The 17,144-nt window shown below is 39.7% G+C and overlaps 1 protein-coding gene and 1 long non-coding RNA gene across 3 annotated transcripts; one reads left to right on the top strand and one right to left on the bottom strand.

Annotated features, from left to right (window-relative positions):
• Positions 1-186: 186 nt before the first annotated feature.
• Positions 187-7,918, bottom strand: LOC133109296 (uncharacterized). The gene is made up of 3 exons (XR_009704717.1): positions 7,796-7,918; positions 1,290-1,475; positions 187-1,188 (listed from the first exon to the last, which is right to left on the bottom strand). It is a non-coding gene; the product is annotated as an uncharacterized LOC133109296 (long non-coding RNA).
• Positions 7,919-13,979: 6,061 nt separating this feature from the next.
• On the top strand, positions 13,980-17,101 carry LOC133110531 (uncharacterized). 2 transcript variants are annotated; one of them, XM_061220718.1, is made up of 4 exons: positions 13,980-14,130; positions 14,230-14,326; positions 15,552-15,869; positions 16,233-17,101. In XM_061220718.1, exons 2-4 carry the CDS (start codon positions 14,267-14,269, stop codon positions 16,413-16,415), a joined length of 561 nt encoding a protein of 186 aa, XP_061076702.1. In that variant the 5' UTR covers positions 13,980-14,130; positions 14,230-14,266; the 3' UTR covers positions 16,416-17,101. The 2 variants fall into 2 exon arrangements, with proteins under 2 accessions (XP_061076702.1, XP_061076701.1); XM_061220717.1 differs by having other exon boundaries at positions 13,980-14,326; positions 16,233-17,098.
• The last annotated feature ends 43 nt before the right edge of the window (positions 17,102-17,144 follow it).

Consider the following 17,144-nt stretch of genomic DNA (forward strand, 5'->3'; position numbering starts at 1 on the left):
TGTTTTAGTACATGATTGTAGTTAAATGTACTGTACAGAATGGCCTGTTTCAGCATCACTTCTGTGGCTTTCATTACTTTCATCACCCCTGAAGGTGTAGTCGAAGCCCCACTGATCAATGCTGTATATTTGAGCCTCATTACTACATGTAATAAGAAAAAAGTTGGTACAGGACTTCACATAGCATAGTTTGTTGTATTTTTACTATTTAATTAATCCCACCAAATTAGAAAAATCAGTATACAGTTTCAATATAAAAAAGGGTTAACTGGTTTTTAAGAGATTTCAAACACTGAGTGGGGTCAAATTGACCCTAAACTTTCATTAATTCATTCATTATCCTAACCCGCTTATCCTGAACAGAGTCACAGGGGGGCTGGAGCCAATCCCAGCAAACATTTGGCGAAAGGCAGGAATACACCTTGGACAGGTTGCCAGTCCATCGCAGGGCACACACACCATTCACTCACACACTCATACCTATGGGCAATTTAGACTCTCCAATCAGCCTAACCAGCATGTCTTTGGACTGTGGGAGGAAACCCACGCAGACACGGGGAGAACATGCAAACTCCGCACAGAGAGGCTCCAGCTGACGGGGATTCGAACCCAGGACCTCCTTGCTGTGAGGCGGCAGTGCTACCCACTGCACCATCCATGCCACCCGACCCTAAACATAATATTTAAATATTGAACTTGCATTGAAATTGCCTGATGGAAAAACACTCACAGATGTCGTTTTCATGAAATGTATTGTGCATGAAGTAATGATGCAATTCTGGGGCCCACTGTATGTTTCTTACAGTACTAAAAACTATAGTTTTCCAAGGAGTTTAAAACTTTCAACACAATTAAGTGACCAAGAGGTGGACAGCACAGACCCTGGGATTGTAAGTGTGAGGATTTTTGGATTGTTGGAGCCCTAAATAAGTTACAAACTTATAAACGTTTCCTTGATAAATAAAGCTGTATACCTGGTATCAAAGGTCAGGAACAACATTATCGAATGTTACATTGTTGTTAAAGTTCTGTGTTGAGTTTTCTTCAAGGCAGTGCCGGTGATGTGGACCAAAAGCTGGCTCTTTCATAGCTTCCTTCAGGGCTGCAGAATATGCCCATCTGCCTGGACTTCCACACTGGCAGAACCACGACCCTCCAGAGACTGAGATGTCACTGAGCTCCCCCCCTCTGTAAGTCAGGCAGACGCATACACATGCATTTTAGTCAGCAACATGTCCGCATTCAGAGGTAAGGAGCTACGCCGTCTTACAGTAAACGCGTATAAATACCTGTACGTGCGTGTCCACCTGCTGCTTGTGTGCCCATCTGGGCCATCTCTTTGCTCAATTTGCTGGTGTTGCAAGTGCTTCGATCCCATTTGATGTCGTGCATTGCGTTCCTGCGACCGGTGCGAATACAGGAAGAGAAATCCAAGCGCGGGGCCTCCACCTCCATCATCAGAGCTTTTATGGCACCTGGTGAGGGTACACAGGGTAAGAGGCATAGACGTGCAAAGGGACCCAGCCAACCTTCCACATTCATCCCATTCATGAAATAAGCTTTTAAGTGTCCAAAGTATACTGGACTGCTCCTTTAATTGGTAGAAGTAGAAGCAAAAGAGGCAAGAGTGATCAATTATACTTCATAAAAACCTTTCTGCAGAGGATATGAGTATAGTGTGGATTTCACTCTGATGCATGTAAACCCCTCTGACTCAATCAGGTTTGTTAATTATTGGTAAGATAATGAGTGAATTTTAATTAAATGTATAAAGTGTATCATGTACAGTCAATCAAAAGTGGTCTGACAACAAAGGTCTTTTTGCTACCGGACTTTAAGCAGGGACATTATATGGCATTACAGTCACTTAGCAGAAACATTTTAATATTTTTCTACAGAGTGACTTACAAAAGCCTTTGCTCATCTCAGGAATACAAAAGTGCAATTTCACCAAGACTGCACGGAAGGTCCTTTCATAGTTTGTTCAGCTGGTTTTGTATTTACTGACTAACAAGTGGTATGCTTCGCAAAAGGAATCACTACATTGTTAATGTATCATTATACCCAAATCTGTGTGACCAGTAGCTGGTTACTTGAAGCTTAAGGCTGCATCGATATTTTTGTATCAATTATAATATAGTTACTGTGATCTGTTAGCCTCCCTTGCAATACAGTACCAACAGTATTGGTATCAGTATCTGTTGAGAAATCAAAAACATGCCGGAATGTTTTCCTACTAAACGAGAAAGTTGGCAGCTGTTCTTTTTCCAGTGACACAATGACCTGCAGACCTAGTTCCCAAACACTAATTTCGCATTCCCCAACATGTCCAACTCTTCCAGAGTGACAAACAATACACATTGTGAAGTAACACAGCCAAATGCGTACTTTTCAGCTTTTCCCAGTCCTGCTCACCAATCAACGGATATAAAACTTGATGCTTTTATTCCAATGGTGCATTATTATTAATTTAAAAAAAAAATTATTTGTCATGGATCCCTGCTTATCATCATCTTGAACTAGATTATTCACACTGGCTAGTCGGCTTACTGTGTCTAGCTGACGAGCCAGCCACATTTAGACTAGACAAATTCTGCAATGATCAATAAGATCTTACCTTTTTTATTTTAGTCTTTAAAAAATGCGATCTTGATCTGCGTCCCCACAGACGATATGATAACTGACATACTGCAACGTCAGTGCACTGCAGAATGTCAAGCCACATAGCTCACTAGAACTGCTTCAACTTACCAGGACTTCTGATGTCATTTAAAAACATTCTGCAACAGGAGATTGGCATTCATTTAAATCCTGGCTTGGAGGAACAGATGGAATTGCAGCTTGTGCAGCTTGTCGCCAGCCTGCTGAGTGGTTTATTGTAAAGGCAACTGATTTTTTCTTCCTCCTCACTACCACTTTCTTCTTGCATATCAATTTTCTTTTTCCTACAGTGTCTTTCCCAATAGTCTCTCTTATCACATTAGAGGCAGGAATCAGTAGTACTCTGCATCAGATTCCCTTCTTTGGAGAATCCTTTTTTTATTACATTTGAATTGAGAGTTTGCCTGATTACAATATGCTACGTGGGTTATAGCTGAAGCCCCTCTCTGCCTGAGGTCACACTCTATTTCAGCAGCAAGTGTCGGGAGTTCTTTCCCGCTTTTTGTTTTCCCATCTCTGGCTGCTAATACTACATACTGTTTTACCTTGGAGGACAGCCCCTCATATTTGATTATGAAGCAGGATTGGTTTGTCCAGATTACCAATATTTTGTGGAGTGATATTTGCTAAACCACTATGTGCCAGACAAACTTCCTGAAATGTGTCAGTGTAGTCAGCAACAGTTTCCTTCTTTCGTTCACAAGCTTAGACCAAATGCATGGGTCTTCACAATTATGACGTAGCCACGCTTCAATTTCTACAAAGCCTGCCTGTCCCTAAACAAGAAGATACCAAAAACTGGTCTTGTTGGAGAACTATGAGCTTTAACAAAGGACCTGCCTATCAGAGGCTTCCTAACTTCTTACTGGTCTCTCAAGCAGCAAACAGCAATCCACAAATAATTTGAAATGAGCTTACCGATATGTCTTTCAAACAGAGAGTCCCGTACGGCACAAACTGTTAGCCTTTTTCAGGACTCAGCAGTATGACCAGAAATTAAGTGTATTCCAAATGTCTGATTAACTCAATCATTCCTATGTAGATGCACTGTGACACATTGACAAGCTCAAGTGGACAATGCATTTGAAAACAAACATACATGGCAGATGTACTGTACCACCTTGACGAGGTCAGGTAGAGTATGAATATTACAGACAGCATACGCAATTCAACAAAGCCAATTATCAATTAATCATAAATTCTGCATCATAGAATCTGAATGATCTGACACACATACTAGATGAAAGACCCCCCCCCAACAGACCCCCCAACAGAATTGGAGGAATTGAAAACAATATGGTGATTTACCATAAGTGCTAGTTCACCCTGTATAAACAGTGAAAGCAAATAAGTAAAAGTAATCAAAAATAAAGACATGCTCTGTTATTTTTTTTAAAGGCTAACTTTTTCCTATTAATACAGTGTAAAGGACTGTATTAATAGGAAAAAGTTAGCCTTTAAAAATAATGATAGAGCAGGACTGAAAACGGTGCAAAGAGAACTCAACCAGAGGCTGAGGGAAGCCAGAAAACATCACAAGGACACCATAGAGCAGAATTTTATGTCAATGGATTCAAAAAAGCTGTGGGACTCCATGAAGGCTATTACAAATATGAATACCACCAAGAAACGCCTCAGTACTGATGATGATCTGGGGAAGGCAAATGAACTGAATTACTTTTTTCTCAGATTTGACAACCATGACTTTTCTGTGGAATCTAATAATGTCATAGAAACTATCTTAACTGATGTTAGCTGTAGGATTATAATTGATCCACTCAGGATTCAGTCTATTTTCAAACATGTATGCACTAATAAATCCACCGGCCCAGATGGCATTTCTGCACTGCTTTTAAAGGCATGTGCAGAAGAGCTTACTCCAGCTTGGTGCCCCATCTTTCAGCGGTCTGTGGATTCACACACTGTTCCTGCTCTGTGGAAAAAATCCATCATAGTTCCTGTAGCTAAGAAACCGTGTCCAGTTGATAACAATGATTTTAGACCTGTGGCCCTGACTTCGATTGTAATGAAAAGTTTTGAGAAATACATGTTATCTGTGCTTAAGGCAGAGGTCAACTTGGTACTTGATCCATACCAGTTATTAACAGCATCACCCACTCCACTGTCAAGCACTTGGAATGCCCAAAAGCATATGCACGGATTTTATTTATTGATTTTAGCTCGGCTTTTAACACACTTCAACCCCATCTGCTCATTTCTAAACTGAGGCAGATGAGTGTTAACCCTTTTTTAATTAAGTGGTATTTTTCCTTTTTAACCAATCGGAGTCAGCAGGTTAGAGTCAATAACACCCTCTCAGAATGTAAATCAATCAGCACAGGTGCTACACAGGGTTGTGTCAGCTCCCCGGTTCTTTTTACACTTTATACTAATGACTGTATAAACAGCCACCCAGGGAACCTTGTTTTTAAATTTTCTGATGATATCGCCATCCTCAGTCTACTGCACAAAGATTCCAGTACCTCAGCCTATTTTTCTGAAATAGAAAACTTTGTGCAATGGTGTGATGCTCACCACCTCACTCTGAATGTTAACAAAACTAAAGAGTTGGTCTTAGACCCGAGATCAGTAGGGGATCATAGCCCTGTCGTTATACACGACTCACCCATTGAACAGGTCAGCTCTTATAAGTATCTTGGAGTTCACTTAGATGACACTTTTAGTTGGTATGTGCATGTTGATATCTTGTGTTCTCGTCTACAGCAGAGACTGTATTTCTTACGCAGACTGAGAGTATATGGGGTGGACAAAAGCATCATGTTTTTATTTTACCAGGCAGTGCTGGAGAGTTTAATCAGATATGGGATGTCATCCTGGTATGGCAACCTCACCGCAAAACTAAAAACTAAACTCGCTCATCTGGTGCATACGGCCATGAAGGTCATTGGAAAAAGCAGCTACCAGACCTTGCAGTCTATTTATGAACAAACTGTTCTTAAGCAAGCCCAGAGAATAGTTAACGACCCTTCTCACATTCTCCATTCAGAGTATGACCTCCTACCCTCGGGGAGGCGATATAGAGTCCCTCACTGCAAACTCAATCGTTTTAAGAACTCATTTGTTCCAACTTCCATTCAATTTCTTAACAATGCTGCTTGAGGCTGAAGTTTATGTAATAATTTTTATAGTGCCTTTATTACGGTGATCTTTTAGCATGTACTATTATGAGGTGTATGTATGTGTTATGTTATGGGATATGTGCAATACTGTTATGTAATTGTTGATGCTGTTATGGCTGAGGATGTATTGTTTGTTGTCATTGTGACTGTCAAGGCATTCATGACGCATCGCAGAGTCCAAGACAAATTTCCCTGAGCGGGACAATAAAGTTCATCGTATCGTATACACTCTTCATGGCATGAAAGTGTGCTACAGTTTTATTAGGAGCATCAAGCACATTGCCAATTTTAGAAGGACAAAGTATGCTACAACTTTATTATTTGCCTGAGACAGTCATCTTTAAAGCTTTCATTGCTAGTGCAAGACACTAAATAAATTGCATGTCCATACATCTCACAGCACTGTTTATTTCAGTGTTAAAGTTAAAGAACCTATAATTGGTACAAGGAATGTTTCTGTTTACACAGGTTAATGAATCTACAATCCATCTTCATAAAGCACGACAAGCAGATTTCTCAAACAAAGAAGAGTGAGAGAGCAGAGTTGCCTCTCTAAATTAGGGCATTTTAATCACACGGGGTTTGTTGACTTAAACATATAACTGCCAACAGAGAAGGGCCCTAAAACCAGTCAGACCATATCCTTCCCTGGGTCTCAATTTATCTGAGAATGTATAGTATAGTTGGAAATTATTGTACTTTGAATATTGAGTTGCCAATTGTATTTATTACTGATGTAGTCGGCTAAGAAATGGTCATTAGACAGTAAGGACAAAGTAAGGTTGGCAAGTTCATTGTGAGCATGTTATTGCACCCAGGTTCCTAAAGGGGGGCGACATGGCAGTAAGAGCAGTCGTCTGGCAGTCGGAGGGTTGCTGGTTCGATCCCCCGCCCAGGCTGTGTCGAAGTGTCCCTGAGCAAGACGCCTAACCCCTAAATGCTCCTGACGAGCTGGTCGGCACCTTGCATGGCAGCCAATCGCCATTGGTGTGTGTATGAATGGGTGAATGAGAAGCATTAATTGTACAGCGCTTTGGATAAAGGTGCTATATAAATGCCAACCATTTACCATTTATATTTTAGGCCTTTTTCAGCTTTATTGGACAGTATATAGAGACAGGAAGAATGGGGGCGAGAGAGAGGGAAAGGGGAGCGTTGCGGTGTTGTCAATGGGGAAGCATTGGAGCATCTTGTCTAGCTTACTTCCTTATTAAAAACTGAAGTTAACGAACTAGACGAGTGTATAGTTTCCTTTGTTAATCGTTTCAGGTAATCATCTTCCCCAAATACTTGACCAGAAATCATGTTCTGATGGTTAATGGTTTTTACACTGCTCGATAAGATTGAAATAGCAAAATAAGGATATTCCTGAGACTGGTAACACTTAAATATAGAATTGGTATTGTTATGTGTACATGACAGTCTGTACAAGTAGACATAAATAAACCTAAATAATAATGAATTAAACATGATTAGCATAATTTGAGGTGCCTTTCACATTTTGTTTTCCATTTAAATGCATTCAAGTCATATGACCCATAATGACATAAAATACAGTATTGTTAAATGATAATGCAATGGAAGACACAGAGTGCAGAAATGCATACATTTTCCTGTCCAGTTAACCTGCATGTTTCTGGTCAGAAATCAAGAAAATAACACACTGCAGGTTATATATATTTTTTGTCTCAATACTGACAGTCTTGGATTTGAATATATAGACAGATTATGTTTTCATATGCTCTCAAAACAGATACGTTTAAAACACCACATGTTGTCATTTTTAACACACCTCCATGTTTAGTTAAGGACAACACATCGTGTTATTCTGTGTTTAAAAAAGTAACATACTGTGACACAGAAGTAGGAACTTTGACAGACAATGTGTTGAGTGAAGCTACACAAAAGTGGAAACGCACGTGTGCTGGATATCAGCATGCCTTTTTGAGTGTACCATTCACAGAAGCACACCAGAACCAAACATTGACACTTACTTTCACTTGTCAGGAATCGGGCAGAGGGAACCACTAGCAGACTCAGGGATAATGTGAAGGCCGGCTTTAATGACAGAGGGCAGATCCAAAACGTAATTCAGAGTTCAAAATCCAAGGAGGCAGACCAAACCAGCGACAGTTCAAATAGGAAATCCAAAACAGACAGTCCAAAACTAGGCAGAGAATAAAATAAAATAAAAACAGAAAATCCAAAAACAGAGCAGAACCAGGCAGAAAATCACAGGGGCCCAGGCACAGAGACAGGGAAGAGAAGGCTAGAACCAGGGTAGGGAACAGAATCACAGAAAGATGAACTAGCCATGAGAAACTGAAAAAGACCAGTTTAAACAGAATAGCAATTTGCAGAATGAGAAACAGGTGCGGAAATACAAATAAGGAGTGGGAGGCGGAGATACTAGTACAGGTGAAACAAATGATTGGAGTGAATGAACTGACAGACAGACTATGGTGAGCACAGAGGGTAACAAGGAACAAAAAACATAAGAACTTAAACAAAAAACAGATTCAGAAAAAACACAGAACCTGACACCAAGGTTTAGTTGAAAGCAAGTCAATGTGATGCTGAAAAGGAGAGAGAGAGAGAGAGAGAGAGAGAGAGAGAGAGAGAGAGAGAGAGAGAGAGAGAGAGAGAGAGAGAGAGAGAGAGAGAGAGAGAGAGAGAGAGAGAGAGAGAGAGAGAGAGAGAGAGAGAGAGAGAGAGAGAGAGAGAGAGAGAGAATGTTATGTTATCAGCAACAATGATCATTCCTCACTTCCTCTTCAACTGCACAACAGGCGCAACCGTATTCCACTTGATGTTCCGCTGGTTTAGATGATATCCTACTTAAGATTTAAGGCTTTCCTTAAAAAATAAAATAAGAAACACTCTGTATTGAAATCAGGTCATATTTCCATGTCCCAAATACCAATCCCTCCCTCTCGTCAGTCCAGTGCCAAGCAAAGGGAGGCAGTCCAAATAAACGCAAGGACACACAAGGCAGATGTTTCGACATGAATGATGCCTTCCTGATAATCAAAACTTCAGTAAAGACTTATTGAGTTTAATTTAGGCAGACACACAGTGCATCAAACAGTTTGAATGTGGGGATTTGTTTTGGAATTTGCGGTCTAATTTTTACAATAAACTTTGTGAATTGAATAGCTCAAGTGAATGCAGAGCCATTAACCGTAGTGAATTATTTTTTCTCCAAACAACCAGTATGGCCCTATTTCTGCTGGAATTGTGCAATTGTGAAACTCAAGGCTCTCATATGGTTTCAATGGTTCCACTTGGATCATCCAATTTATTTTCCTCTAAAAACAATGTGTTGTAACTAAACTACTCATTTCATCATCGTGCAGCAAAATATGTGCAGCACATTCATGAATGTAATGCGTTTGGTTATCAGTCAACCTGAAAGGTGGCAAATTCAGGTTCAGAAAGTAAAAGTCCTCTCCACCTGGATTTGCTGATAAGCACAATTCTTCAGCCAGGAGAATTTGTGAAATCAGCTGGCACATGGTAGAACTTTCTGACCCCTGGACTATATCTGACCAAGTGTTGAACCAACCAGGAGTTTTAGAGGCCAACGGAAGAAGCTGAAGAGGAGGAACAGCTCTCCTCAACCCTCCCATCTTCTACTATCACAGCAAGAATGAGTCATTGTCCTGAAACAGTAGGGACTGCCTGAAAGTGTAGTTTGAAGACATAGCTACAGAGGAAATAGCCTCCATAAAGGGTTATAAATTAGACTTCCACTTAAAATGGTTAATGCCTAGTGGATATAGAGCACTGGTCTCAAACTCAATGCCATGGAGTGCTGTGTGCATGCTGGGGGTTTTTTCAGCCTCAGATCTTATATAATTAGTTCAGTGATTTCATGAATTGGGGTTGTAGGTTTGCACACAATTGACTGTATATAAAGATAATTGCACAATTTGTGTTGTCTAAACAACAACTGTTGCATATACACTCAGTGAGCACTTAGGTATTCATTAGACTTATTTTTTAGACTTACTAAGTCTTCTGCTGCTGTAGCCTATCCACTCAGAGGTTTGACGCACTGTGTGTTCAGAGATGGTCTTCTGCATATTACTGTTGTAACGTGTGGTTATTTGCATTACTGTCACCTTCCTGTCAGCTTTAATCAGTCTGGCCATTGTCCTTGGACCTTTCTCATTAACAAGGCGTTTCTGCCCGCAGAACTTACATTTACATTTACATTTTAGTTATTTGGAAGACACTTTATTTGGAAGTGACTTACAAGTGCATAGGTTCTTCCACAAGCTAAAGCATCACATCTATAACTAGGAAAATACACATGAAGTGCTGTTCTAAACAAAAAGAAAACAGTCATTGTAAGATGAGGGATATCAGAAAGGTGTGGGGGGGGGGGAATCCGGAGGGAGGGCTAAGGTACAGTTTGAAAAGGTGTGTTTTTAAATAGGGGGAGGGATTCTGCTGTCCTGACAGAGGTAGGCAAGTCATTTCATGAAGTCATGAGGAACCAGAATGGAAAACTCCCTGGATGTTCGTTTTTTTCGCACCATTCTCTGTAAACTTGTGCGTGAAAATTCCAGGAGATCAGCCATTTCTGAGATATTCAAACCACCAATGTCACTTAGATCATATTTTTCCCCTATTCTGATGGCTGATGTGAACATTAACTGAAGCACCTGACCTGTACCTGCATGATTGTATGCATCGCACTGCTGCCTGACACACAATTGGCTGATTAGATAATCGCATGAATAAGTATGCGTACAGGTGTTCCCAATAAAGTGCTCGGTGAGTGTATTCTGTGCTTCAAAGCAGTTAAATGCATATGGCTGAATGAGTAATTGGATATAATTAAGGCAGCATTCATTTGTGCATTTGAGACCATTCCTATAGAGGGTGCCCAATAGCAGCACTATTTACCAGGAATGATGTCTGCTGAAATGTTAGGTGACTAGGGTGCCATGCTAAACATATGCACCAGCACCTCAACAAAGTGAACAAGATCAACAACAAATTATTGTGTCAAATCGGTGGCCTAATCTTGCACTCATAACTTTTTATTCTGTATAACAGTGTACAACATCCAATCATGTTGAATCCTAAAAACATTCAGCATCACTGCCACCTGAGTCTGATCGAGGAGGCCTTGCTCCCCAGCACCCCAGACCCACACTGAAAGGCAGCATCTCTCATACCAGTGACTGTAAATCCATCCTCTGAAGCAGGTGATATCTGTTGGCAGAGATAACATGTTCATAAACCATAACTTGCTGGGCCAGACTGTGACTACCTGCCGGGGACTGCACATGTCACAGCTGTGAAGATGGTGTGAAACTTCCAAACCAAAGTGGTGTAATGTGTCTGATAAAGAAGCCAAAATCCATACAATGTCGAAGTAAAGTAGAGGCTCTCAATAGCTTTTGATCTGGGTGACAGTAACGCAAATAACCACGCATTACAACATTGGTATGCAGAAGAGCATCTCTGAACACACAAAATTTCAAACAATCGCACTATACTCAGGCTGACTGTTTCTGTTCACTCACTGCAAAATTAGAGCCAAACCACTGTCCAAAAAAAAATCTTCTGAAAGGCAAGGTATCCACACAGCTAACAGACAAACTTCTGGTTTAAAATCAGGACTAGTTTAAAAGAAAGAGTATGTCTCTCTGCTCCTTTGGTCTTCCTTAGCTCACAGCAGTCCAGCAGATCCCACACAGCTGTGTCTTAAAGGATGTGGGTGTGATGTAACATTCTGTGCTCCAAGCCACAGAAAGGAAAAAACAACACAGTCCTGAGCAAGAAGCATAATCATGATAAAACATAGTTTTGTAATTGTTCTCTATTCTTTTTATTTTATTTTTAATAATCAATATATGCTTTGTTATATTTGGTATGAAATGTTCCATCAGATCTCTTTGTTCGGGATTCTCAAGGTAACCAGGGCAAACATTGAATTTAGTAGTTAACTAAGGAAAAATGGCATAAACTAAACAGTGTTATCACATGATGTTGATAATTATTTCAGTAGAGAGTCTATAGAGGAACTTTCACATGTTCTCACATTTGTAAATAAGAACATGTAGCAAGAACAGGAAGTTGTATCCCAGCTGATAAATATATAATATACAATGATACCATATGTTATAATTATGTTATTTAGCTGAAATGTTAGACCTAGGTGATATGAGGCTATACTCCAAATACAGTAACAGACAAAAGCAATTATGCATGGCTGTGTATTACACCGTATATACCCGCTGCAGCTATACAGTCCCATAAATAGCCATGGTATGGGGAATACATTTATATATGCATAATCAGACTACTGGTTTGATCCTCACATGACTGCATCCAAAGAAATCCCCTCACAGCACAGGAAAATGCAGCAGTCAATGAGGCTGTCTATTCTGCTGTGGCTGTTAATAACTTCTTCACTGCAATGTCTTTGTAAAATAAAAATGTTTTCCACCAACAGATCACGAGTATGTGTGGGTACTAACTCCACCAACATGGGAGGGAAGAGGAAAAGGAGCTTTCTCTGTCAACATAACTCTTCCACAACTCAAGCTTGTGGTTAGCCACCAGTGAAAAGCTTTGGAGACATTTTGAACAAACGTGCATAAGACCTGAAACCTTGTACACATTACTTGCTGAAACAAAGAACCTTTATCATCCAGAATCTCTTCACAGCTTCTTCCACTGTTTATTGCGGTTTATTGCAAAGCGGAAATAAAAGATTTAAAATACACTTTATTGGTATAAACACCCTGGGAGCATGTGCAGCCATGTCAGCCCTGGCCCTGACGAAGTGTACAGATGATACTACAAATGCAGATAAAACTCAGAGCAAACAAAACGTGACTGTCAACATCCCATCGTTTATTTGTTTTGTAGGAAAACATTAAAGGCAACTTGTGTAGCGTAGGCGGCCTGTAGCGTAGTGGTTAAGGTAAAATGACTGGGAGACGCAAAGTCGGTGGTTCTAATCCCGGTTCTAATCCCGGTGGTTCTAATCCTGGTGTAGCCACAATAAGATCTGCACAGCCGTTGGGCCCTTGAGCAAGGCCCTTAACCCTGTATAGCTCCAGGGGAGGATTGTCTCCTGCTTAGTCTGATCAAATGTACGTCGCTCTGGATAAGAGCGTCTGCCAAATGCCAATAATGTAATGTAATGTGTAGCTTGCATTTCTTCCCTATTATATTGTTATAGCAGAGTCAATAAGATGGTGTCCTGTTTTTTAACGACTGCACCATTAAATGTAAATACTTTTCTCCAAACAAGAGTGTGGCTTTGTCTAGTCCAGAAAACAAAACTATTTAACTTTACAAAAGTATAATATGAATGCCCTGCACATTCCTGAGTTATTGATAGGTGTGGATGTGCTTGAAACATATTGCTACATCACGTTGCTTCAGCATTGTTCTTGCGCTGTTGTGCTTTTAGAATATTGCACTCATATCATAACATAATGACTTGATATCATGATGCCATTTTATGTCATCACTGCTCAAAAGTCAATTGTTGCATACTGTAACGTGTGTCCAAATAAAATATATGTTTCCAGCTTTGCACCATATCCTTGTCTGCCACCTAGTGTTATAAGTGAAACATTATTCATTGATGAATAACCCGGAGTAGTTTCCATTTGACTTCACTGAGACCATATTCTATGTGAAACAAAAAAAAGACCCTTTGAAATCCTTAGCTATACTTGGCATATGTAAAATGGGTCCCATTACACACGAAATTATTCCACACATTTGCACACCGCTTTGTCTGCAGAAGTCAAAAGAAATCTTTGGGAAAACGGAACTTTATATGCAAGGTAGACTCTTTGGTTGTGTGGCAACAGATTACTCTCAATCACACACTATGATTCTCATATCAAGTGGGAATATATAGCCTCTCTTTAAGGTGTTTGAACTGCCTGAATGTTGTTTCATAATTTGCCTTTCATTTCTATTTGCATCATAAAGTGGTGTTATTACAATACAGACGCATACGATTTTTACAATTATTATTTAACTAAATATTGAAATAATATAATATTCTTCTGGAACACATTACTAAATATGACATTTTTTGTGTTATCTTTCGGAGCGTCTGCAGAAACGTTTAACTTTGGGTAGGCTATAATATCACTATGTTGCGCACTTAACACACGACCGGCGTCCAGATGAGATGCAATCATTGTTAGCAAAGGGTAGGCTAACAACGCAAAGAGGGAAATGAGGGTCAAGACAAACAAACCCACTGAGAGAGGTTTTTTGAGCTTGCACTGCGCGCACGCACTCTCAAACAGCATCGACTCGCCAGCCGTCTGCTCGAAAGGTTATTAACCGGCGGCATAAATCGCTCGAGTCGTCGTTGTCTTTGCATTCGTAGAGGAATGGATGGAAATCCTGAAATTTCCTTGTCATTGTTATACAGGAATGATCCGATTTACTCATTGTGCGCTTCGGACTTGATGACTGCTTCTCAAACTGTGAATAATAATTTCATTAAGGAACAGAAGCAACTAATTAAGGTAAGGCTGGATCAGATATTGAAAATGTTATGTTAATCTAATCGTATAGAATAAACTAGCTTTTCATTTCTTTTTTTACTTTCGTCTTATCTCGGTGCTATATTGGTTTTATGTTGAAAAATAATCATCAAATTCACAGCAGGATTGCATATTGGTCTTGTTTTATTAAATATGTGATACATATGTTGTTATATTAAAGATTAGCGTACTAATAGTTAGTGATATCACCTAGAGATAGGAAAGAAAAGGAAAATGGTAGGTTCCCACTGAGATCCCAACTGTGAGCAGACCAAGGAAATAATTACCTAATGACTAACTACTTGGTGAAAGAAAAAGTTTTTGAAGCAAGCACAGATTGTAGGGTGTCTTGGTAACACCAAATTAACCATAATTAATTAACCATTAAAAATGTGCTTTAGCTGGTGAATGCTAAGAATGCTTAAGAGAATATACAGTCATTGTATAAAGTCATGCTTAAAAAGCTTTCTTATTTAAGGGCAACAATGGTATTTGGTAAGTGACCATGAATATGAATGAATATAATGTTATAAAACAATCTTCAACATATCTTCAAACTTTGTAAAAAATAGGCATCTGATACAAGTGACCAAGTGGTAGTTAAGTCCAAACATTTAAAAGAGTCAAAGGAATCCAATCTCACAGATATTCTCATATGTCATGCCTAGTTTAATTGTGTGTAGCAACCCCACTGAACAGTTTGGGAATCCAGTTGTCCTCTACTCTCAAAGGCAGTGTGGCCGCAAGCCATTGTAAAATGACAAAGAGGCAAGGAATGCTCTTTGATTCAGCATCCTTTGTCCTGCGCAGTCCAGGGCACATGATAAAACATGGATGTTCTGAAAAGAAACCAGAACAACAAACTTTTAACTGTGTTTAAGCCAGGATTAGCAACATTCATTTATTGGTTTGTGAAACTTTTTATGGCTCATTTTTGTGCCAGTTTTCAATTTACAGTAACACACTCACATAATGCGTACACACACAGACATGCACAGACAAACACATAAGAAATACCCATATCTTTCCTTGTATTTACTGAATGTTCCCAGCCCTCTAAATATTTTGTACTTGTTAGTTGACTTGCATTGGATTTAGACATGACCTTTTAGAGAACATTTAAAGATCCAACACTGGAATACAGCCAGCACTGACAAGTCTGGCCTTATAAAACGCTTCTGACTTGTCATGTCAATCTGCCCCATAGACACTAAAGAAACTGGAACAACAAAAGCTTCTTCGCATGCGCCAGCTCAATGAAGAGAAGAAGCAATTTGCTGCCCTCATGAGGAAGAAACTATCCCAGAGGGGGGCCGGTATGCAAACAGCCTTCAGCCCGTCAGCATTCATACCAGAACGTGCAGACAGAACCTTCTCTGCTCCTGTCTGCCACTTCCCTGCCCCCAGCCACAGGGAGAACAGTGCAAAGAACAGCATGATCTCACAAAAAAGCAGCAATATTACGCTGTCAAAATACTCCCCCTCACCACAACAACTGCTCTCTCTGGATACACAAAAGAGTACGGTGAGTCTGACTTGCACTCTACTCTCATTCTCTACTGTGCAGTGTCTGGCACTTATCCAATGTTATTTTGTAGTCTTGAGTATTTAACTTACAAAAAGATTTCTGTATTCACTTGCAGCACACTTGTTTCATATTTACTGCTTTCATCTGTGCATTGTCATATGAAAAAAAAAAAAGTTACATTAACTTAAAGTTGATAATATAGCACAACCTGTATTTTGATTGGATTGAAGATTGTGTAAGCTGAAATAAATGTTTGCAGAATATTTTTTCTGAAGGGTATTGTATTTTATACATAGGCTAAACCCTATTTGTATGCAGTAATTGGACATCTTTGGAAATGTGTGTGTTTATTTTATATAGGGGATGTGTGTAAACTCAACAAGAAGTCTTTGTAAATGTGAACAGTACGGTAAGCTGTTAACAAGGAGTGAGAGCTGTCTTCCAGTACTGCAGCAGCATCTGTACCATGGGAGAGACCCAAGAAGAGATGTTTTCTGCAACTCTGGATGCATGGGAGCCTTAGACCAAACACCAGATACTTGAACCACCTTTTGCTGTTTTTAACTTGGTCATGGGTCTGTTTTGAGGGTATTGCCACTGTCTCACGGAAAATATGGGCCGGAAAATATATGCAGTTTTTGTCACTTAAATGTGTGATGTAAATACACTGCCAATATTTAGCCAAATTGTTGTTTTGTGTTGTGTTTTCTGCATAGAACCTGTTGAATCTGTTTTGTCTGTGCACCAGCCTTTTGGCATTAGGCATATGCTGTGTATGGAACTTCATGCTGTTTGTGGGTGGCGGGGAGGGAGGTAGACAGTAATGAAATTAGAGGGGTCATACTGACTTTCCACTACATTTCAAATATATACATATGTCCCATTTGACAGGAAATGTGCAGTTGAAGACTGCCATCTATATATTACATTAAGGTAAAACAAAATGGCATGCCGGTGAAGTTACATAATTGGCTATTGAAAAGAAGCATACAAGTTGAAATGTTTTTGGGTTTTTTTACTTTTTTGAATAAAGGCCTTAGACTTGATGTTCAACTCAATGGCAAAAATCTTTTCAGGAATGCCTGCAACACAAGAAGATGTCTAGCCTACAGTAATTATATCTAGCAAACTATAATCACAATTGCTTCTATTTGAATACACAAAACATGTTTGTGTTCTTGTGTGTACGCGCGTGCGTTGTCGTGCATGGTCTTGCACAGTACAGTAGCTAAAGCGCTTCGATGACATCATCGTACACGTGACGCGGGTAAT

This window comes from Conger conger, chromosome 14 (assembly GCF_963514075.1).
Source record: "Conger conger chromosome 14, fConCon1.1, whole genome shotgun sequence".
Taxonomy (NCBI): domain Eukaryota; kingdom Metazoa; phylum Chordata; class Actinopteri; order Anguilliformes; family Congridae; genus Conger; species Conger conger.